The sequence below is a fragment of the Drosophila obscura genome, unplaced genomic scaffold (genome assembly GCF_018151105.1).
Source record: "Drosophila obscura isolate BZ-5 IFL unplaced genomic scaffold, ASM1815110v1 contig_4, whole genome shotgun sequence".
Lineage (NCBI taxonomy): Eukaryota > Metazoa > Arthropoda > Insecta > Diptera > Drosophilidae > Drosophila > Drosophila obscura.
Genome location: NW_024542828.1, coordinates 6,760,547 through 6,783,709, shown reverse-complemented (window position 1 = coordinate 6,783,709; position 23,163 = coordinate 6,760,547). Strand labels below are relative to the sequence as shown.

The window sequence follows — 23,163 nt, the reverse complement described above, 5'->3', positions numbered from 1 at the left end:
CTGTTCTGTTCATGACATGGTCTCTACTCTGTTTTCGGGATATATATTTTATGAATATATCGATAATTTGTAGTAGTATTATTTGTTATTTTATTGTTTTTATATTCTCTTTTTTCGCCCAATTTTTGTTGGTTCTTTTCTAGTGTTTTTCTGGTATAGCAGAGTATTATTATTATTAATTTCCTATTATTTTTTGTTATATTTTTCTAGAACATTCTCGGTTTGGATTTAATATTTACTGAAAAGTTTCTTCTATTTTCTAGTACTTATTTCTATTTAATTAAATCATGAATAAAATCAAAAAGCTAACTAATTTGTAGTTTGATGTGGAAATAATTTAAATAATTGATCCTTAGCATTAATTATGAAACAAAAAGCAAACTTTAACTTAAACTAGTTCGACGGATCCTTGCACAAAGGACACACCCACAGTGGCCCACAGTGTTTGGAGGATAGCCCCTGTCCCTTTCGTTCGCAGCTCGAATGGAGCATAATACTTTCCATAGTACCCCCTTACATGGCACGCAAATTAAATGAATTGCTTACCCCAGCTACATGGCTATCCCATGCCACATGCCACACACACCCCCCCCCCCACCATCTATTTCCTTTGCACACCCATTAAAATCATGCTTCAATGGTTTTTGACCATTTTTACTCGAGGTTCTTTTTGTTGTTGTTGTTGTTTTTTGTTGGGGGCACCGCTTCAATGAAGTTTTTTGCAGCTTTGTTGCAGCACCCAGCAACCAGCAGCCAGCACCCAGCAAAAAAAGTTCCAAGCCAAGTGGCAAAGTGGAGCAGCAGCATGCCACATCCAAAGGAATGAATCCACTTTTCTGTTCCCCATCCTGCTGCCTCTGCCACACGATACTCATAGCACTCCCTTTCCTGTTCTCTAGGTAAATGAACCTAAGGAACACTTGCCTGCTAAATGATTTACGCACTTTGGGCAATTTAATGGAGCAATTTACCCAGGCAGTTCCCTGGACAGCACACGGGGACGGCTGCAGTGCGGGAGCCATGTCGAGACATTGCTTTGGGGCGCCAGTTTGCCTTTAATTTTTTAAATCAGCTGGGCGTGTCCGTCCCTTTTTTTCACATTTTTTATATTTCTTACACCATTTTCTTGGTGTATATTTCGTGTTCTTTAGGGGGGGTGAGAAAGGCAGTTTATTTATTGGGAAAAAGAGAAGATAATTTAGGGGTGTGAATGTTTGCGGTGTTATTTGTAAGCGTGAATCATCTACAAGAATCAATATGCATAGAGAGTAGCTTTGGGTTTTCGCTAGTATGTACCAATATAAGGTGTAAATTTAACAATTTCTCTAGTTGCCAAATGTGTAAGAGAAAAAATTACGAAATAGAAAGAAATACTTATACGCAAAAGTATTGTTAAAATGTAAGTGTATTTTTCTATGGATATTGCATCGAAATTTCAAAGATGATATTTTGGTTCCATTAAGTCAAGGATTCCATTAGGGATAGGAGATAGAAAAACCCTCCACGCGCTAGCTATGGGGTTAATTAACCAGCTATAATTTTGCTTATCTTGGTTTTCTATTCATTTTTGTATAATGTTTTTTTTATAAATTTTTTCCTGAGTTTTATATTCTCTATTTTGTTTTTTGGTTTACTTTATTAATGATCGGCCGTTGTGCCCTATTAAAGCTGGGTCCCTTCACCGTGACAGCGCGATAATCTCTCTCTTTGGCGCTGCATAAAACATCAAAAGCTGTGTGTGAAAATATAAAGGACAACAAAAACCATGCTCTCCATGGCCGACTCTCTCTGCCCACTCCACTCCACTGCTCCCCTCGTGAATGCTAAACAAATAAGAACCGTAGAGCGCAGAAATAAGGAAAAAAAATCGCTAAAAACTGCGCGTCGACGACTGGATGGCTGGTGAGCCCCTAAAGCTGTGCTATGATTTTTTTCGGCTGTTCTGATATACCCTTGTCAGTGAGCAAGGGCAGGGGGCGGGTATTATGATTTTTGGAATGAAGTTTGCGAATGCAGCAAGGAAGGATCTGTTACAGGGTATCAACAGATTCGATCCCTGAAGCTCTAAACTTTATGTTTTTGTTTTGTTGGGTTGTTTTTTTTTTTTTTGTTCTTTTCTTGTTGCTGCTGTTTGATGTTGTGGTTGTTGTAGTGCAAGTGCTGCATATTGTTGTTGCTGAAGTGGTAGAGCCATAAGAGCGAACCAAAGGGAGAGTAGTGGTGGAGGGAAAGAGCAAGCCATAAGAGTAAAAGAGAGAGAAAGGGAAAAATAAAATCGCATAAACAAAAGGCACCCTAAAGTTGATTTCCGGTTTCCGCTCAAATGGTTGCGTTGCTGCTGCTGCCTCCTGCCACAGCCCCTCCAACAGCAGCAGGAGCAGCAGCAGCAGTACTCTCTACCTCTTTCCCTTACACCCCCTATCGCCTCTCTTCCTTCCCTCATTCCATGACTCTTGACGCGTTCGTGTGAGAATTCCGTGAGAGATTGAGTGCAGCTGCAGGGTAATTTGTGGGCATATATGGTTGTATATATGCGTGTGCATGGGCATAAATATGAGAGTGTGTGTGGGTGTGGGTGTTGTGGGGGCGTGTGTCTATTGGGGTGTGTAAATTTCATATTTTATGATTGACTCTACCCCGCCCACGCCCGAACAACAGCCAGAAAAACAAACAAACAAACAGCAGCAAAAACCGACAGCACAGCACAGAAACCAACAAACCGAAACGAAACTTTAAGTTTTTTTGAAGGATGAACAGCCAACAGTTAAACAAGTTTGACTGCTGACTCCTGACTGATTCAAGGATCTCTCTCCCTTCCTTGCTATAGGATTATACAGAACTAACAGAATTTTTGCTTGAATGCCGATGGTTTCCAGGCGAAGGATGAGTGATGTAAACACATGTCCAACCGAGAGTGGAGGCTGTGGCCACGCCCACGCCCACGTAATTATGATGGACAGCAAACACTCATTTTTGGGGGGGTGGTTGTAGAGCAACTAATGAAGGCCTCCAAAGTGTGGCGACAGATCAAACAGCACAGCACGAAATCATTTGTGGGCGGGAGTCCGTGTCTCCAAGGAACTCGAGCGGAAACTGAGCAAATAGTCCGGGGAAAAAAAGGAGCAGCAACAGCAGGAGTAGCAGGCAAGAGCCATGTGGCATGTGGCATTGTCATTTGTCTTTTCGACCAGCGCAGCGCTCTTTCTTTCCTCTGATTGCGTGTTGTCAGCACATTAAGGGGCAACATGTGGCAACACATTAACAGAGGGGAGCAACAACAGCAACAGCAGTCCCAGAAGTTCCTTTTTGTTTAGTCAAGCCAAACCAGCCAAACAAAATGCTAACCCACTTTGGTCATTTTGGGCTTGGAAATTTACAATTTGAGTGAAAATAAATAAAAGAAATAACAAATAAGGCAACCAGCTAACAAGAATGAGAAAAATTGCTACCGAAAATGGAGGGAGAGTAGCGAAAAGAGAGCTGAAAGCTATTTCCTTGGAGAAGTTTTACATTGAAATTATTTTTATATTTATAATTTTGTATTATTTTTATATTTTATATTTTGTATTTATATTTCTTTTTATATTATATTATTTATATTATATTTTTAAATTTTTATTATTTTGTATTTAAATGTTGAAATGGAAACAAAGTAAAAGTAAAATTCCAAGCTTAAATCGACCAATCAAGGTTAATGTTAGCATAAACCTCAACACACAGAATTGGGGAACCCTTTACCTTTTGTATACAGAATATTCAACCGCAGAGAAGCCGAGTGTGTAAATTAAATTTTTTTTTGCGAGCTGCTCATAAATTTTTCAATTGATGGTACGTCCTTTCACGTACCTTCGAATCCTATCAATATTTAATTGAGCTTAACCTTTTTCACTGTTCGCAGAGACTTCAACTTTTCCACCTTGCCCATTTCCAACTCCATCTCCATTTTCCTGACCCCCGACTGTTTGCTGTCCACCTTTCAAAAGAACAACAAGCACAACAACAGGAACAGCAAAAGAAACAACACAAAGCGACAACTCAAATGAAACTTCAATTATTCCACGTAAAAAATAAGCAGGCGGTCAAGGTTGTGGGTGGAGTCTCCGCTCTCTCTTGACCATAAATTTTAGGTAAAATGAGTGCAAAAATGTGACAGAAGAAACGACATTTTATACCCTTTTTGATAGAATTTTTATGGTATTTGATTGTTTTTTTAAGGCAAAAAATAAAACATTTAAATTTTTAATTTTTTTTTCAAAGATTATTTTCAACACAAAGTTTGCATTTTTCTTGTGGTTTCATAGCTTGCTGGAAGCAAGATAGTTTGAATTTGTTTCGGTACTCTAAAAACTAAAAGCTGTAGAAGTTTTCAACGATCTATTGGGATTGGAATAGAGTGTGACTGGGTATAATTTTTCTAAAAATAATCTCTACAAAAAATAGACAGAAAAAATTGGAGATGCTCTGAGATTTGAGAGTAAAAGTTGAATTGACAGAATCATTGTAGTTTCAACTTATTTTCTACCTTCTAAAGAATCATATCATATGCTAAAACCTACCAAAAATCATTATACCCTCTCTTTGAAAGAAAAAAAACACTAAACAGAAGTAACAGGATTTTTTTTTTTTTTTGTGTGTTTTTTGTTGTTTTTCAGCCTTGTCACGATTTTCTGTTTACCAGAAAGGTAGGGGCGGGTCATCCAACCCATCCCACCCCACCAACTACTCTTTGAATCTTTTCATTTATCGTTACCCCAGCCGCTGCTACCTTTTGCGGTTGGTGGTGCCCCCCAAAATGATGGGCCTTTTGCACTTATTTGTTTGGTGATTTGTTTGACTTGCGTGTCGATGATGACACAACAGAAAAAAAGAGCCAGTAGCAGCAACAGGAACCGGAACATCACGAGGGGAAGGGGAATCCAAGGAAGGAAAAATACTAAGTGAAATTTTGCACAACGCCCCCAAAAATCAGCAAAAAAAAAAATAAAAGAAAAAGCAGCCACCACACCTCCGAGAAAAAGGGGCGAAAAAAGGCAACAACAACAAAACTTATAATAATCATAAAAATGGCAGCAGACGGCAGATGTCAGCAGATGTAGCAGGGTTGGGTTATGGTGGGGGGAAGCACTGACCAACACCGGAAATTGTTGCAAATGTCAGCAACATTTCTTCTACTCGTATATTGCGTGTGTTTACACTCGTGTCCTTATTTATTGTATGAGAGATAAAAAGCGGAAGGAAATATGAATGGAAAGAGAGCGAACGGACGTGAGGCCAAGAGAGTGGACATAGAACAAATGGGATGAGGAAGAAAGATCCGCTTTAAAGAGCAAAGAACGTTTTGTAGCGTTGCAAATTGGGAAATTTGCCAAATATTTGTGGGGAAAGCAAAACAAAGAAAAATAGGGGGAAATACAAAAAAAAAGGTTTAAAAAAAATACAGAAAAAAAGTTAGGGTACATTTACACCTCAAGTGGTGGCATGGTTTATGTTTATGGTTGGTGATGTCTGAATTCCGTTAGGAGGGAAACATTTTAAATGAAAATGCAAAGAAAAAAACATGCAGGGAAAAGTATTATTCAAGAAAATGATTTAAATTTTTAGCACAGAGTTTAGTCAATTTTGGAGGAATATGTGGATTTTTTATTGTAGTTTTATTTGAAAAGCTTATGTGAAGAAGTGCCTTAAAGCATTTCTAAGGCGTGCATAAATGTATATAAAGAATACAGTGAATACTTAGAACTCTAATGAGAAAGTCATTTAGAAAAAAGGCGATTTTAGGAGTTTTTTCATTAGGAAGGAAAAGTTTCTTGCAAGCATAAAAATATGGCATATACATATATATGTATAAATCCCATAATTTTCAACATACATATTTTCCTTGTGTTTCTTTTCGTTTCATAAATATATTTTCATTATTCAAACTCAAACAAGAATATACAATCCCCAGTTATAATAAAGTACAGCCCTCGTATGTCGCTAAAATTCGAGTTAATTAAAATGGAAAGACTACTTAAAAGTTCTCAAATCATCACTTGTTAACAATTAAACACTTTCCAACCGCAATTAATCTTAATAGTGGTATCCCTACTTAATCCTAATACTCGAGAAAAATCATCCTCGCATCAATCTAAATCTTGTTTGCCCCCAAAGACTAACCCGCCTTTTTCCTACCCCTTAAATGAAATCCATTTTTATTGGGCTTTAATTACTTTCTTTTCTCTTTTTCTTGCTATTTCTTTTCATTTTTGTTTTGTTTTTGTGGTTTGTTTGTTGATGGCTGTGGAATCTCTGGTCACTCGTTTATGAGGCGTTTGCATGTTCTGTCGATTTGATGGCAATGCCATAAACAAAACAACACACAGACAGAGACAGATGGAGAGTGATGAAAAGAGAGAGAGAGGGAGAGAAAGAGAGGGAGAGGGAGCTGGATGTAGAGACAAAAGAGCTAATGAGTTTTAAGGGGCTCCGACTTCGCATAGAATTGTACTCATGGGTGCTATATTCCCCCTGCCTGGTAATGACCAAAAACCAAAGCAGCAAACTAGAAGGAAAACCAAACCGCCAGTAGAATAATTAAAACCGCCCAGTTGAAGGTGAAGGAATATTAACGATGTCCGTGGGGCGCCCTCCCCCAGAGTGCGTTATTAAACGAGCAGCCAAAGGGAGAAAGGGCAGAACTCTCAGCTCCTGCAGTTTGATGTCAGAGTTCATGGCGGGCTGCACTTTTCATCTTCATCAGCTCTTAATCATTTCTGTCTCCTTCTATTTTTTTTTTTACTCCCTCTCTCTCTCTTATTCTTTCGCTTTCCCTTACACGCATATGAGGTAATTAAAAGTTATGGCCGGGATGAACAGAACTTATTAATTTCTGCATTATTTAAGCGTGTAATTTATGTGTTCGGCTGGCATTTTTAATTGCATTACACGGCGGTAGGTTAATGCATGTTAAATGCATAATGAGAGAGAGGTAGAAACAAAGAGTGAGAGAGAGAGAGAGGGAAACCAGCTGGAAAAAGGGCAGTAGAAGTTCTCTCTATAGAGACAGCGAGAGCGGGGGGTAAGGGAAACCTGTCATATGAGCGCTGATCTCTGTGGCATGGCGTTTGTTTTATTAATTGAAGTGTAATCAGAGACAGCTGCCAACAGTCACGTAGCACATTTCCCCATTTCCCCGCCATCATTTCCGATTCTCTGGCTCTACATTTCCGACATTTTCCCCACATGCTATTCGGCAAAAGGTCAAACCATCTGATGAGTGCAGGTGATAAGCCAACTTTAATCAAGTGACATTCCCTTCTCTCAATAAAAGCCACTCAAAATCACAATCAAACTTAAACCTTGGTGTAACGACGAGCACAGGGAGAAAAAGCTATCAAAGAAAGCAAAAAAAAAAAAATGCATGAAGCTTAAAGATAATATCAGAAATCTCTATGGAAATTACATGGAATGGAATAATTCATTAATTAAATTAAATAATAATAAATAAATTTCAAACATATCGATTTTGATCGAATACTATTATTATCGAAAACAAATTATATAGCCCGAATTTTATTGTTTTAAATATATCGTCTAACAAGTGTTTTCGATTTTTATCTTATAAAGTTTTATCGATTTATGTCAATCAATATACATGTGCGTACCTTTTTGTGATTGCTATCGAAAGGTACGATATATAAAATCCTGAGGATATCGCTTGTACGTACATATATTTGTAATATAAACTTGCAACATCTCACCCCTTTTTTCTCAGTGCATCACTTAGCTTAACGCCAGTTCCATTTCTCTGTCTCTAAACTCCTATTTAATGCCTGGTTCTTGGTTCTTGCTCCTTTAGTATCTATCCTTTACATCGGCTTGCAATTTGATTTTGTCGCTTTAGTTTTACACAAATTATTTCCGATAACATCTTCTCACAGGGTGAGAGAGAGTGAGAGAGACAGAGAAGTCTACAGCTACTGTTACTACTTCCACTTGCACTTCACTTGCTTTCCCTCTTGCTGGAACCTTTTAATAATTTCATTTAGTGCCGAAAATTGTCTGAAACGCAAATTGAATTAAGCCACCAAATGGCGAAAGAAAAGGCAACTTCTTGGCACTCTTTTTTTTTTGTTTGGTTTGGTGAGTAAGGGAGTTAACCCCAAAACTCAAGGACTGGCTGGCACTTGGCTAATGGCGCTCAAGGACTTGGCCACATTATGGCAGGAAAAAGAAATGGAAAATGGAGAATGGCGGCTACCTGGAATTGGAAATGGAATTTGTGCAAGTGGCGGAGACATTTTTTGTATTCGTTGACCACGTAAAGCAATTTGTGTGGAACTGCATTGATGTCAGGGCTTAAAAGCCTTGTCACAAAAAGGAAAAAACCCAGGGACAGGAGGAAACAAAAAAAAAAAAGGGACAAGGACAAACAAAATGCAAATGTTCAGCAAAAGTAAATAAAATACCCATACAATACAGTTGACATTTAGCTTTTACAGCGCGATAGGGAGAGGGAGAGAGTGGGAAAATTGGGTGGGGTTTTGACCACACCGAAAAACATACTCAAGAGAGAGAGAGAGAGAGAGAGGGACAGAGAGATCTCTTTGGGGAGGCGTGTGAATTGTTTAGCAACAAAAATTCATTGGCCCGAAAAGCTTTTGTTTTTATTTTGTCAGTTTTTTATTTATTTATAGAAAGAGATGGAGAGGGAAAAGCAGAGACTGTGAGAGAGCTCTATATGCAACAGTTTGTGGCAGCAAGCACAAACAAAACTTTTCCTGACAGAAAAAAAAAACTTTTGAACTTTTGATATTCTTTTCGGCCGAGGGCATTATTTTATTTGCATTTCGCAACCAAATAAATAAGCAATTTGAAAAAAAAAAAAAAAAAACTACAGCTAGAAAACTGTCAGAGGAAAATGAGGGAGGAAAATGAATGGCAGCAGCAGCAGCACGAGGAAGTGGAGGTGGGACGACCCTGTCTGCCATTTTGGCACATGGCAATTTCCGTTGAGTGCAGCAACAGCAGCAGCACATGACAAAAATGTGGAATGTAGACGTATCTGGGGAGGTGCTTTGAGGTCTTCTGAGAGGGGAGTAAGCAAATTCCAAAAAGTTAAAAGTTTAATTGTGCGCAACTCTCTTTCTCCCTCTCTCTCTCTCTCTCTGTGTCTCTGTAAAGGATGTGATGTCAAAAGGATGTGCCTCCAGAGGCAGGACACATCTGTGACAAGTTTTATTAAGTTTATTTCTATATATTTTCAACATTTTGCATTTAAACAAAGGCACAGCACAGTGGCACAGGCAGGACGTGATGCCACAAAGTTTTCCAGAGAGCAGAGAAGTTCTCTCCGGGGGCCAGGGGCCAGGGTCCAGGGTCCAGGCAGGGGGCAGGCTATTCGATTGCATGTTGCACAAACACCAACACCAACACACACACACAACACACAACACACATACTGGGATTTTACATGGCACGATGCACACACTTGACTGCTCGATGGCCCCTGCTGTGCTTGGCCAGTGCCACTTTTGCATCAGTTGCAGGGACAGGTTCTCCAGCCTCTGCCTTCTACTTCCGATGCCCGCCCCATTTTCTGGTCACTTAAAGCCGCCTGGGGTTGTAGGGGGTTGGGGGAATTGCCTTTCTTGCCACATCAAAACCGTTTAAAATGAAAGAAAAGCAATATGTTGCCACACACTGTTGCTGTTGCTGTTGCTGCAGATGACAAGCAAACACCCAAAGGATATGCCATTTAATACGAAGGGGAATACACCTGGAATCAAGCGCTCAGTCTCAGCTCTCAAGAGTATCCCCCGCATGTGTGTTTGTGTGTGTGTGTGTGTAGCTGTATCCTTTCTCTGTCATGGAACACGACTTGAGTTTTGGTGTGTGTGTGTAAAATATTTACCAACCATCAGTCGCTGTCATACTTTTTTAATTGACTTATCAATAATTCATGCAACGGCCACACAAACACACACACACACATGAGAGTGTGGAGTGTGGCACAAGAGGCACGAGACAGGTGGCAAGGATGAGTGCAGGAGTGAATACTCATAAATACAAATGAAGTCACATTGCAGTCTCAATGTGAATGAATAGAGTAAGACAACAGAAAAGAGAGATTGAGGCAGAAAGAGAGAGAGAGAGAGAGAGAGAGAGGTTATGCCAGTGAAAGAGAGAGAGAGAGAGAGGTTGATAGAATCAGAGATAAAGGAAGAATCAGAAGTAAAGGTAAAGGCTGAGAGACTTTTATCCCCCCCATATCCATTTCCATCGCAAAGTTTTTCTCATCTTTTATCTCTCAGGTTTTTCCATCTGAAAATTGCCTTCGTTTACTTTTGCGTACATATACATACATATATATTTTTTTTTGATTAATTTAGGACTTGCGCTAGTCAGAAATATTTCACATTTTGACTGAAGAGAAACTTTATCTTATTCTGCTCAGAGTTTACTCCGCTTTTTTTGGGGCAGGTACAGTTGTTGTAGGGTTGAGGGGTTGCCCGCCCCCCACGTCATGTGATTGATGCATTTTTAATGCGCAAAGGAGTTACGGCGAATGGAATGCGTTTTGCACACAAGGAAGGGAGGAAGGGACGAGGCGACCTCTTTAAGGATTGCATTCTGCAGAAAAGATGGAAATGTTACCGCTGCTAAAGAGGTTTTCTCTCACTCTTTTATCCTGCATTTCTCATACGTTTCTCTTGCTTTTTTATTCGCTGCTTAAATTTTCCAAAATCACGCGCTCAAAGCAAATAAAAATTCATAATCGAGAAAAAAGAAGGCGAACAAAAAGTGGGAGGGAACCTTTTTATCAAGGATAAAATCAAATTTAACGCATCGCTTGGATTTTTAGGGGCAGAGACACAGTGCGGCAAGGGGCATGCCACCCCAAAAGGATGTGTGTGTGTGTGTGTGTGTTGTAAGGCCACGTTTCCCACTTGACATGATGGCAACGCAGCGAAACGCAGTGTGTATGTGTGTGTGTGTGGTGAAGGGGGATGGGATGCCGGGCACGTGCCGCGTGGATTACGCGTGCCAGAGAGCTCCACACGAGGCCGCAGACGCCGCCGCCGATGCCGAAAGAAATATGAAAGGATGGCAGGAGGCAGGCAGCGTGAGGCAGCAGCGTGAAATATGTGTAGCATAAGACAAGGCGCATAATCAAAATGTAAGCAACAACAACCACAGCAGCAGCAGAAGCAGCAATAGCCAGCAGCCAGCAGCATCCTCCAGTTGCACATGCCACTTACACGAGTGCAGAACCCCTGCCCTAGCCTTTGGCTTCATAAAGCAGCAGGGATGCTGCCCCCTTGGCTTTGGCCACCGAAACACACACAAACAAAAAAAAAAGAAAAAAAAAAAAAGAAAACAAAAGGCGATGGAACAAAAATCTTATGCCTGAGCTGCCAGTTGATGTAGCGCGCACTTTGTGGCACTGAACGAGTGAGCGGGGGAGGGAGGGGCATAAATGAGATGAGTGCTTCGTGTGGATTTGAGTGTGGGCCGACGGCGACTGCGAGTGAAGGAAATGCAGGCGAACAGCCAGCCACTCGACATATCGATCATTATATTTTCTATTTGCGGGGCCTCAGAAAATCAAGCGAAAGTCTTTAAGGAAAAAATGAAATTGAAACGAGGGGGGAGAAAGCCTTTTACTCTGGGAAATGAATTAAGGAAATTCTTGTGAAAATGTATTTTGGGATCAATTTCAAGAGAATTTATGTTATGCAATGAATGCAAAATTTATTTAAAGATTAAGTAAAGCAATATGACATTAATTTATATATAAAGGGAGCAAAAACTGCCCTGTTTTCGAATTAATTGAATGATATATCTTTCTTTTCGTGCATTTTTCAGGCGAAAGTCTGCAAAAACTGAATGCCAAAAGAGTTAGTGACTGAAACACACACACAAATCTAACGAGTAATCACTCGAGTAGGAAAAAAAAACAAAACGTTTTTAAAGTTCTTGTTGAGGTAAGTACAAAAATATAGTTAAAGAAAATAAATTGTCTGCCCTATATATTTTATTTATTTTATATCATATATTTTAAATGGAGTGTAAGAAAATCTTTGTGTGAATTTCCTTTGAAATAAACCACAAAAATAAATAGAAAAAAAATGAAAAAGATTCCAAGAGAATGTGCCCTACGTAAATGTACTACAGCTATAATATATGTACATATACATATCTACTAGATAAAAGATACTATCTACACAAATATATCTTATGATAGGAATTGCAAGGATTCAAGAAGTCCTTTAAGAATGAACTTTCGACACCAAATAAAAAAATGTAGGTCCAGTCCCCGAGATAATTTGCATTTTCTCATGAAAATGTAAATTTTTCGTAGCCTCAAATTCTACATTCGAGTGGAGTTTTTCTTTTGTTTTTTTTTCTGTGAAAAAATATTCATTCCCCAAGCTGGGGAAAGCTCTTTTTCTTTGGCTTTTCTTTGCTTCTTCAGTGGGTAAAGGAAAAATTGTGTCGTCTTGTCACTCACCTCTTCCTCATTGCTGGCCGTGTTCACGGAGTCCATGCTCTGCGAGAGTCCCAACGGGGCGAGTGCCATTTGATTTTCCATTATGGCGGCGGCGGTTGCGTTGTTGCTCAGGTTGTTGTTGCTATCGCTGATGCCTCCTGCTGCAACTGTTGTGGCTGTTGTTGTGGCACTACCTGCCGGTGAGGGTGTCGTTGGCGCAGAGGCCGATGCAGAGTTCGATTCGTGCGAATGCGATTCGTGGGCGGGGCTGTCCGGCAAGCTGCTGCTGCCGCCGCTCGTGGGTACAGCGGCAACGGTGGCTGTTGCTGGTGTGGCTGCTGCAACTGCAACGGCTGCTGGTGCGGGCTGCTGTTGGCTGTTGTTGCTGTTGTTGCTGGCGCTATGCTTGCTGCTGCTGGCACTCAGCAGAATGTGCTGCTGTTGCTGCTGCTGCTGCTGCTGTTGTTGCACGTACGGCGAGTGCCTGTGCAGCTGATAACCGCCGTAGTGCGCCAGAGACTGTTGTTGCTGGATCTGTTGTGCTGCTACTGCTGCTGCTGCTGCCTGTTGCTGTTGTTGTTGCACAACCTGCTGCTGGTGGACTGCCGCCGAATGTTGCAAGTGCTGATTGAGCAAGGCAGCGGCTGCCGCTTGATTGAACTGTGCCAGACGCTGCTGCTGCTGCTGTTGCTGTTGTTGTTGTTGCACTTGCTGCTGCTGGTGTTGCAGTTGTGGCTGCTGTGCTGCCGCTACTGCGTATGCAACCTGTTGCTGTTGCACCTGCTGCTGTTGCTGTTGCTGTTGTTGCTGCTGCTGTTGCTGCTGCTGATGGTGGGCGGCAACGGCGGCCGCAAACTGTGTGGGATGGGCAAAGCTCAGCTGATGATGCGGATGATGGGGATGCTGTTGCAGCTGACTTCCAAGATGGCTTCCAATATGATTTCCCAGATGATGATGGTGTCCTTTGAGGGCGCTAGCTGGCACTGGGACTTGCACGGGCTGCAGGGGTTGCACGGGCACTGGCACCGGTACGGTGACGGGCAGCACTGAGACGGCGGCGGCACACTGGCGTTTCGGCGACGGCGACAACACCTGTGGGGCACTTGCTGGCGTCTGCGGCAGCGTCGGCCTGCGTTTAATCGCAATCGACGAAATGGTGATGGCTTTTTCGAACACCGCCTGCTGGTTGTTGTTTCCTTTTGTTATTGCTGTGTTTGTGTTGTTGTTGTTGTGGTTCTGGTTGTTGTTGTTGTTGTTGGGTGTTATGGGTGTGGTGTTGGTGGCTATGGGTGGCGTCGTCGTCAATTGCGGCAGTTGCGGCGACTCGACTGCGGCAGCGGCGACGGTGGCTGCTGCTGTGGCGGCTATGAGCAGTTGATGATGGCTGCCCAACAGGTCCTGGTAGCTGGCTATGTTGGCGAATCAGTTGGTACTGCAAAATGGAAGATCAAAAGAGGGTAATAGTTGGTTAGAATGGATGTATAAGAAATAGTTTGGGTATAAATATAAGAGTTGGGAGAAGAAGTTTAAATATAGTAGGAAGTATAAGAAAAAAAAATATAAGAGTGAGTATAAGATGGAGTATACGAGTGAGTATAAGATGGAGTATAAGAGTGGGTATACGATGGAGTATAAGAGTGAATATAAGAGTCAGTATAAGATGAAGTATAACAGAAAGAATAGGTATAAGTGATAGTATAAATATAAGAGAGAGTATAAGATGAAATACAAGAAGGAGCATGAGATAAAGTTTAAAAAGTAGTATAAGATGAGTTCTAAACGTAAACTCCTTATGAACTTTAAATCTATTAAAATTAAGATAAATCTAAAAAATATTTAGAAGTTTGGCAGATAATTCAAATAGTAGAAGAGCTGTAGAAAGAAGTCGAAAAAGCGCAGATTGAAAGAAAACTAGAGTGTCTGTAAGAAGAAGTTGAAGTACAAAAGGCAGAGCCAGAAAGTACAGAAGAAGTACCCAAAGAATTAGGCACAAAACGAGCTAAAAGTCGAGAAAGATAGAGCACAGAAAGAGCTTCTCCCCGTATAAGTACTACCCTCCAATAAGTATAAGTAGCACACACAAATATTTGCCCTGCATTTGAATGTTGGAGCTATTGTTTTTGGGGCTGGCCATGCAAATAATATCTCGATATTGTCAAAATACTTTTTGGGTTTATTTAACATAATGCAAATGTTTACACAGCCACACAAAACACAAAACAGAGAGCCACAAGAGGGCAAGAGAGGGAGAAGTGGAGGCTGGTGGCTGAGGGTTAGGCTGAGGACTGGAGCAACGCTGCATAAATCAAAAGTAAATATGACGACAAATATGTGGGATGGATGAATGGATGAAAGCAACAGAGGGTCTGCGGCGGGGCAGGGGGCAATGACAAACAGTCAGCACAAAATGTGAGAGTGGGGAAAAGAATGAACCAACTGATGGAAAAACTCACAGGAATTACAACGGAAGGTTTCGAAAGCAAAGGAACCCCTTTTAGCAAAGGAAAAACCTATTGGAATGTTCTGAAATGTTTATTTTTAGAGTTTTAAATATTAAAAAAAAAGCCTTTTCATTGCATAAAGTCAGTGTTATCGATTGCAATCACCTATTTAAGCCAGAAAATTAATTTACATGGATTTATTTGAATTATTTTCTCGAATTTCTAAGAAGAAATCAACACATTCCCCAGCACATCTGAACTTTCACTTTAAAGCCATCTATCTAGACCATCTCCGGCAATAATTTGAACGGAACTTCCTTTTGAGATAATCACACAAACATCTGTTGCAACGCAGCACTGTGTGCCGGGAGCGGGTGAGAAGCGAGGGAAGCAGCAAGTTACAAGAAGAATGTATAAATTGAGTAGGTCAGGCATGCCGCCAGACAGACAGACAGACAAAAAACACACAGACTGCCCTTGTTCTTTCTTGCAGTGTACATATTCGCCTTATCATAGTGAGAGACATCACCAAGGGGCAGTCATAGCTGTGGCAGTGGAAGTGGCAGTGCGGCAGCAGCAACAGTGGCTACAACAAAGGCAGCTGCTGGCAAAAACTCCTCCATCTCGTGGAGAGCAAAATAACAACAAGAAAAAAAATTTGTATATACAGAAGAAGAACATAGAAATGAGAATAACAGCAACCGCAAGGCAAACAAACAAACAAACAACACACAGATGCAGATACACTCTAGAACAAACACACACACACACATACACACACTAGAATGAGTGGTGAGGGGAGGAGGAGGATGAGGAGTGAGAAGTGAGTGTACTCGTATCTGAAACAACTTGAAAATTGAGCTGACAACAAAAACCGAAAATTATATTACAAAATGCTATGCTTCAGCAGGGCGACAAATATATGCACATAACTAAAGCTCAGATCTCCAAAAGATACATACATACATATGTATCTGTATCTGTATCTTTAGCTAAGGTACAAGCACACACAAAACAAGGCTATGAATCTGTGGGATTATAATGGGGAATGCTGCCAGGGCAAGGACAGGAAATCGAACACAAGCATAGAAGTAGAGATGGTGATACTTTAACCCCCACCCACCCCCTTTGTGAATTGTATCTTTGGCAGTGGAAAGATGATGTATCTATGGGTACGATAACACATGATATATTTTTGCATAAACAAAACAAAAGTAACTTCTGCACTGGCAATGGATGCTGAATTTGAATTTAATGAAAGTTTGAGGGGAAATATAATGGCAATACTACGACTGGGAGGATTGGGCTTACTGCATATTATCCGGTAAGATTTTTATTGCAAGAAAATGTGCAAAATAAAAGCAATAAAAATATCAGTCAAAAACTATAGATTGTTAGAGAATAAAATGTTTACAGCAGAGCCAGGAATATTGGGGAAAATTATTAGAGGATTGCCCTGAATTTACTATGAATTATAGATAGTGTTATATATTGGTTTAGTTTGTAATTAAATCAAGCTGATGTTTGGGCCACTATTTCTTCGATGCACTCAACTAATTTCTAGCCTTTGAGACTTTGAAATATAAACCAAACTTTACCGCGAACAGATCTTTGCCTATGCCTTTTCAGTACTCAACCAGATAGTAAATAATTTTTTCATTTCATCTTAAGAAAACGTTTAATAGTATTAAACTAACACAAAACTGAATCTGTAATATTTGTTTCTTTAATGCATTTTGGGGTGACTATTTTTATGCACACAACTGTCTCCTAAATATGCCCAAAACTTTTGCATTTGTACATTCATTTGCATATGATTCTATTTTATCGATTTGCATGGACGATTTATGACCAAAAATTGCAGATACTTTTGTCGATTAATGAGGCAGAGCCCACACCCATGCGTTTGCCCATTGAAATGAGAGAGCGAGAAAACGATATCTCTATCTATATATGGTATACATACATATGTGTGTATGTATGTGTATATATTTGTATAGCAAATATTTGGGATTTAGTACGAAAGATTGACAAAAATGAAATTGATTTCCGGGCTATGGCAATTAATTTCATGGAATGGTCATAAAAACGATGCATGAAGCAGCAACCACTTGTGGCAGTAATTGCCCCAAAGATTGAAAGATAATGATGATGTGATATATGGTTTTTGTTGGTATAGTTGTTGTTGTTTGTATAGAATAGAAATTTGTGTGCCCTGAGAAATATTCTCATTGATTTTTTGCACTCACTTTTTCGCGCTCTTTCTCTCTCTCTCTATCTGCCTCTGTGTCGCTGACTGTTTTTCAATGCAGTTTTTTTTTTTTTTGCTTTCAATGACTAACAATTGTTTATATAAGCAGGCAGCACAGAGGGCACACAATGGCTGCCTCAGAGAGCAACAAATAATTGATGCAAACAAAGGAAAGGAAGGGGGGGGCTGGGGCCCAACGAGAGAGTAACAACAATAATAATGACGCTGTACCCGGGGTCTATGATTATTCCCATTGCCATGGAAATTAGTCAGTAGACAGTAGACGAAAAAAAACAACAACAGCAACTAGTCATAAATATTGCTAATGAATTTCCCGCACGCTCTCAACAACAACAACAACAACAAAAACAAAAACAACAGAAGCAAACCGAAAAGCGGCGGAACGAAATCGAGTCCATCTACTACGACGATTCCATCTCCTCTCTTTTTTTTTGGTTTTTGTTTGGAACGGAAGTTTGTTTTTTGTTTTGTTTTGGTTTTGGAGCAGGCAAATAAATATAATTAAATGTAATTTTTATAATGACAAATGCCGGCTGCGCGCCCCTCGAAAATGAAAGGGAAGTCGTAGCCAAAACTAAATTTGAATTACTTCAAGACACACAGAAAATCTAGAGCTTGCTCTGGCTATTAATTTGGGTTGGGTGTACCCTCGCTGGCAAAATCGATTTGATTGCTCGCACGATTAGCTCTGTCGAGGAATGGAGGAGGGGCTCGACGATCGGTATGTAAGCAATAGATACACACGACGATCCAAAGCTAATCGATGCACGCCCACGATACACCACGGGGCCGTTCATGATGATGATGATGATGATACCAGGCAGCAAACGGAAACGAGTTTTGCCCATAAAAATAAAGATGATTTTGGCTAGATCACTTGTCAGCAGCATCAGCAGGCAGCAGCAGGCGGCAGCCAAGCATCCAAGCAGCCAAGCAGCCAAGCATCCAAGCAGACAATTACAATTAGCATTGCAAATATGCACACAACCAAAAAAAGATAAACGTAAAGAGTATCAACAAGTACGCGAGTATCTGCCAGGCATCTCATCTGCCCACGTGATCTGCCCTTTGAGCGACAGAATTGTTATAGATACACATCCACAACAAGATGAGATGCAAATGTATCTTGTTTCGTGTCAAATGCCCAAATTTGTCATCCCCAATCTCCCCAGTCGCCCACCCCCCCAACAATCATCAACCGAGACACTTGGATGAGCTGACACGCCTAGTGGCACTAGGAATAATAATACTCTCGTGTTTGTTGGCCCTCCCCCCCTCGGTCCAAGTGGTTCTGGCCATAAAAATTGTGCACACAAATATATACACTGTGTTTTTATTGTTATTGCTATATGCGACTCCTCCGAGAGGGTCGCCGCGCTGTCGCATAATTAATATTTAATAAGCACACGGAGGAGTCACAAGAGAGCATTGGCCATTGCCAGTAAAAAGTTTTTCCTGCAACTGAATTATTCCGTTTCTCTCAGGCTCAAATTTTGTTCTTTTTGCTGGCTCTCAGTTCACAAATTTTTTTTGGTGATCTCTCGAGATGGTTGTTAAGGTATAAAAGTTCTCTACACTTTGCTATCAATTAATATTCAGGATACATCTTATCATAGTAGGAGATACTTTGAAAGCAAGTATTTCAAACCAAATTCAAGGTTTAATATGTTATAGGGTATCAAAAGATATTTTCCGATTATTGTTTTGTAGTCCATTAATTATTGCGATAATTATCAAAACTAATGCAGGGTAAATATAAATTAATCGTATTTTATTGATTGTAGAATGCTCGAATAATCGTAATTGATTTACATGAAATATACATATATATTAATGATTGATAATCGTTGTCGATAAATGTAAAAAAACGACAGAGAAAAATACTTTTTTCATTAAAGAAATATTAAATTATCGGTAACCGATAAATAAAATAAAATCTTCCCTATTCCCCCGCTCTGTAGGGCATCAAAATGTCAGCCAAAAGTTCTGCACTGCCATCAGAAATGTTTGTTTTCATTTTCAACTTTTCCCTTAGACGTAGCAAAAGATTGAGACAGAGGGAGAGATCCAGAGAGGGAGAGACAAAGAGAGAGAGATGAAGGGAAAATAAGAGGACGCGAATGAGCCTCAGTTTTGGCTCGTTGCGATGCTTATGTGCCCGCATATATTATGATGCCTCAAGAACACACATATTTTTTATAACTTGGGCGGCATGCTCCAATTCTTTTGGATGCTTTTTGGTGCAAGAGCCTCAGCGGCAGCTTTAGCCTCGTGTCTCCTTCAAGAGGTGGCGTACGGTAGCAGAGGGGGGGAGGGGGAGCTGGCAAAGCTGCCTTTGGGAGCGGTGGATAAACTATTCCGAATGGCAAATGTCTGAGTGTGCAAAGTATCTACAAGATAGTTTATTCTGGGTAACTTTTCTGTTGGCAACAAAAAACAAGCAGAATAAAAAAGAAGAAAATTACAAAATCCATTAAGTTGCTTGCACGCAACTTAAACATAAATCCATCATACGCCATGTGGCACACACACATAGAGAGATAGCAAAAAAAAAAAAAACGGGAGGGCTTTCAGTAGTGGCAAGGTGGATGGCTAGATACATAGATACTTCGCATGGGTTGCATGTCTATAAGACACACGCCCCCATCCTCTAGTTGCTGCTGCTGCACAGACACATTCCGACACTCGAGTAGGTAAGTAGGTTGCCTTCAAAACCATCTACATCTCAAGCTTTATCTATAGCTAAATGTATCTGTATCTGTAGCTATAGGTATACATATGTTTGTAAAAGGCTTTCAATTTAATTTCCTGGATGAACTTTTGAGCTTACACTTCTGCTGCTGCTGCTCTCAGCTCTCTGCTCTCTGCTCTGTCTGCCGCGTCTGCTGTCGTCTTCGATATGTGCAAAAGATACTTTCAAATTTGTCGGCTTTGCTTTCAATGATTTGATGTGTATCTTTTATCTGATGGGCTTGAGCGAGCGAGAGAGAGAGAGAGAGAGAGAGATAGATACCATAAATCATAGAACCGATTATGCCAAATTGCAAACTTTAATGTAATAAAATTGCCACAGAGCTGGAGAGCAAGACACGTCTTGCGAGCGAACTGAAGGCGCTCACAAAAAAAAAAAAAATGCTGGACAATAGACAGCACTCTCTCTCTCTCCCGCTCAGCGTCTCTCTCTTCCTCGTTTCTGAGTGAAAACTAGTTCAAAAGTTCAAGCATAAAAGCAGAGTTTGAGCGAAGACTGACTGCCACACGACACAAGACTTTTGTAGAAAGGGGTCTAGTCTGCGTCTCTCTCTCTCTCCTCTCGCTCTTTGGGGCTTCTGTTTTTTTTTTTTTTTTGGGCATGATTTGTGCTTTTTTTTATGCTGTGGCCAAAACGTGTATTTCAATCACTCTCGAACGATGAAGACCACAAATCAATCGCCATCGTGTGTGAGAACGAACGAACAATATGGCAATCATTACAGAGACGACAAGCAAGTTGCCTTCATTTTGGCAGGCAATTTCTAAAACCACAAAACACAACCCAAAGGCAAAGGCAATATGCTCGATGCTGCTGCTGTTACTGCTGCTGCTGCTGCTCTGATGACAAATGCTATGGACGCCTGACAAATGCCATTGTCGTCTCTCGTCTCCATCATCATCAATGTCACAAATATCAGGCAGCAAAGTCAAAGGCAATAGCAACAGCAACAGCAAATATCAGAGGTATATCAGACAGAGACCTCAAAAAGGTCTCAGATTTGCAATTAATTTTCATCTTGAATGTTTGTGCACAGCCAGTAAAATCTGTGCTTTTACTATATGTTCAACATGAGATTAATTAACATTAATTTTGCATAATTAAAGCGTGCCACAAATGCAAACAATAGACAGGAAAAGCCCAAAGAGAGGTAGAGAGACAGAAGGGAAAAAAAAACAACACAGAAAAAGCCTACAGAAATAGCGCAGGAAAAGCCACCCCAAAAGAGACAAAGAAATGCCAAGAGAATCAAAGAAAAGTAGGCCCAGAGAATCATTGAAATGTTGGCCCAGAGAAAAGTTTCCTTCATGGTGCAAAAATATCAACAGAAAAGCCACAGTTTTTTTTTATATTTTTGGGTCACTGCCAAGGGTTTTTTTTCCCTGCTTGCTGGTTTTGTAACACAATTTTTATCAATTTTCTAGCTCAATTAATATGCATAAAAATTAAGAAGAAAATGTCTAAAGACTGCTTTGGTGGCTTATGCCAAAGAAAACCCAAGATACATATTTGTATGTATCTGCGAGCTCTTTTCACGTACTTCCGGCTGCTGGCCATTCATCAGTAGTAGAGTCGTCAATGCGACCGCATCTTTTGTCTATAGAAGAGACGTCTGTCTTGAAATTGCCTCGAATTAAGAGCAAAGTGCGTGTGCGTTTGGCTTCAGCCTCTGCCTTTTTTGTTCATAAATTGCGCTTTGTTTATTGTGGCACAGTGGCAGCCGCCCAAGCCCCCTACCCGCGCACTGTGTGGCCTCCTGCTGGCTGCCTGCCTGCCTGCCTTGCCATGCCTCCTCATTCATGACTGACCCGGCAGCTCTTGTGAATGATGTCATTAATTAATGTGAATGAGTTCAGTGTATGATGTCAATTAGCTGCGGAAAAGGCAAAGGCACTTGATGGCAAAGACAGAAGGGGCTCTAGGAAAAGTGCACTGGATACAGATACATACCACACACACAACTACAGATACAGATACATAAGAGGCTACCTACAGATACACTCTATACTCTCGTTTTATCTCTCTTTAGAGCGGCTTAAACAATTGAGGGAAGCTTATAAATTTTCGTGATTATCATAAACAGCTGCCACTTTTGCTTAGCCAAAAAGAAGTTCCCCAAAAAGTAAGCAAGAAAAGCCAGCGGAAAACTTTGCGGAAAAGTGCTTAACAATAGTTAAGACTCTGTCCTGAAACTTCCCCGAATTTACCAAACGGGAAAGAAAATAATTTAAGGCAAAGGTAGAAAGGAGAAGGTGCCCAAACAGAATAATAATAATAATAATAATACTAAGTAAAATGCAATAAAATGGAGCAGCAACCAACTGGTGAAATTTCCCTCGGTCATGATTTATTGTTGAGCAAAAAAAAAAGAGAACAAAAAAAAAATGGTAAAAGGCAAAAGAAAAAGCAAGCATTATGCAGATCAAATTCAATGGGAAAATGTACAAAACTTTTCTTTACTTACAGAAACAGAGACCAAGAAGAGCTTTGTCTTTATTTAAGTGGGTGGGGGTTGGGGGCAGGGCTTTTTTTGCCGTGGAACTCACCTGCAAAGGAAGAATAAAAGATAAGACATTTTATAAGTATTTTAAAGATTTAAAATTAGTTTCCAGAGAATAAACTAAAGCAAAAGAATGACAAAAGAGAGCACGAATAAAACTTATTTCGAAGTATTTTTAGATTTGTTGTATCAGAAAATATTTAAATTGAAAGTTTTCCATTTTCATTAGTTATTAGATAAGAATATTTTATTTTGTATAATTTAAAACCATTTTTAAGGCATAAATAATGTTATAAGTGTCCATAAGGCCATAAAGCATAGGAATGCTAGAAATGTAAATAAATTCAAGAAAATGTAGTAAAAATCAAAGATTGAAGTCTTAAATGCAGTGAAAACTGTGTGGAAATTGTCCATAAGTAACAAGATAAACAAAAAAAATGCTTGAAATGAATGGAAAAAATGTAGCAGAATTCGTGGAGTTTTTCCATAGTTGGAAATTTTCTATTTTCTACATTTACATGTGACAGGCATATTCTTCTGGCAATCACATAAAATGCACAACATTTCAGCAATGTGGCGCCACCCCAAAAAGCCACTAAAACTTTATGGCACTCGTGTGTGTGTGTGTGTTTGGTGTTAGCTTTTTTCACATAAAATTTAAGACATTTAAGATCTTTTAGTCAACTGCAACAAAAATAGAGTAACTGAAAGTACAGATACTTTACG

General features: G+C 40.1%; 1 protein-coding gene across 1 annotated transcript in view; it reads right to left on the bottom strand.

Annotated features, from left to right (window-relative positions):
- The window catches only part of LOC111065884 (protein couch potato), a 76,294-nt gene extending 54,556 nt beyond the window's left edge, over positions 1-21,738 (bottom strand). The window contains 2 exon segments of the mRNA XM_022354323.2: positions 12,494-13,881; positions 21,675-21,738. Of these exon segments, the coding sequence (XP_022210015.2) occupies positions 12,494-13,881; positions 21,675-21,738 (1,452 nt within the window).
- Positions 21,739-23,163: the final 1,425 nt, after the last annotated feature.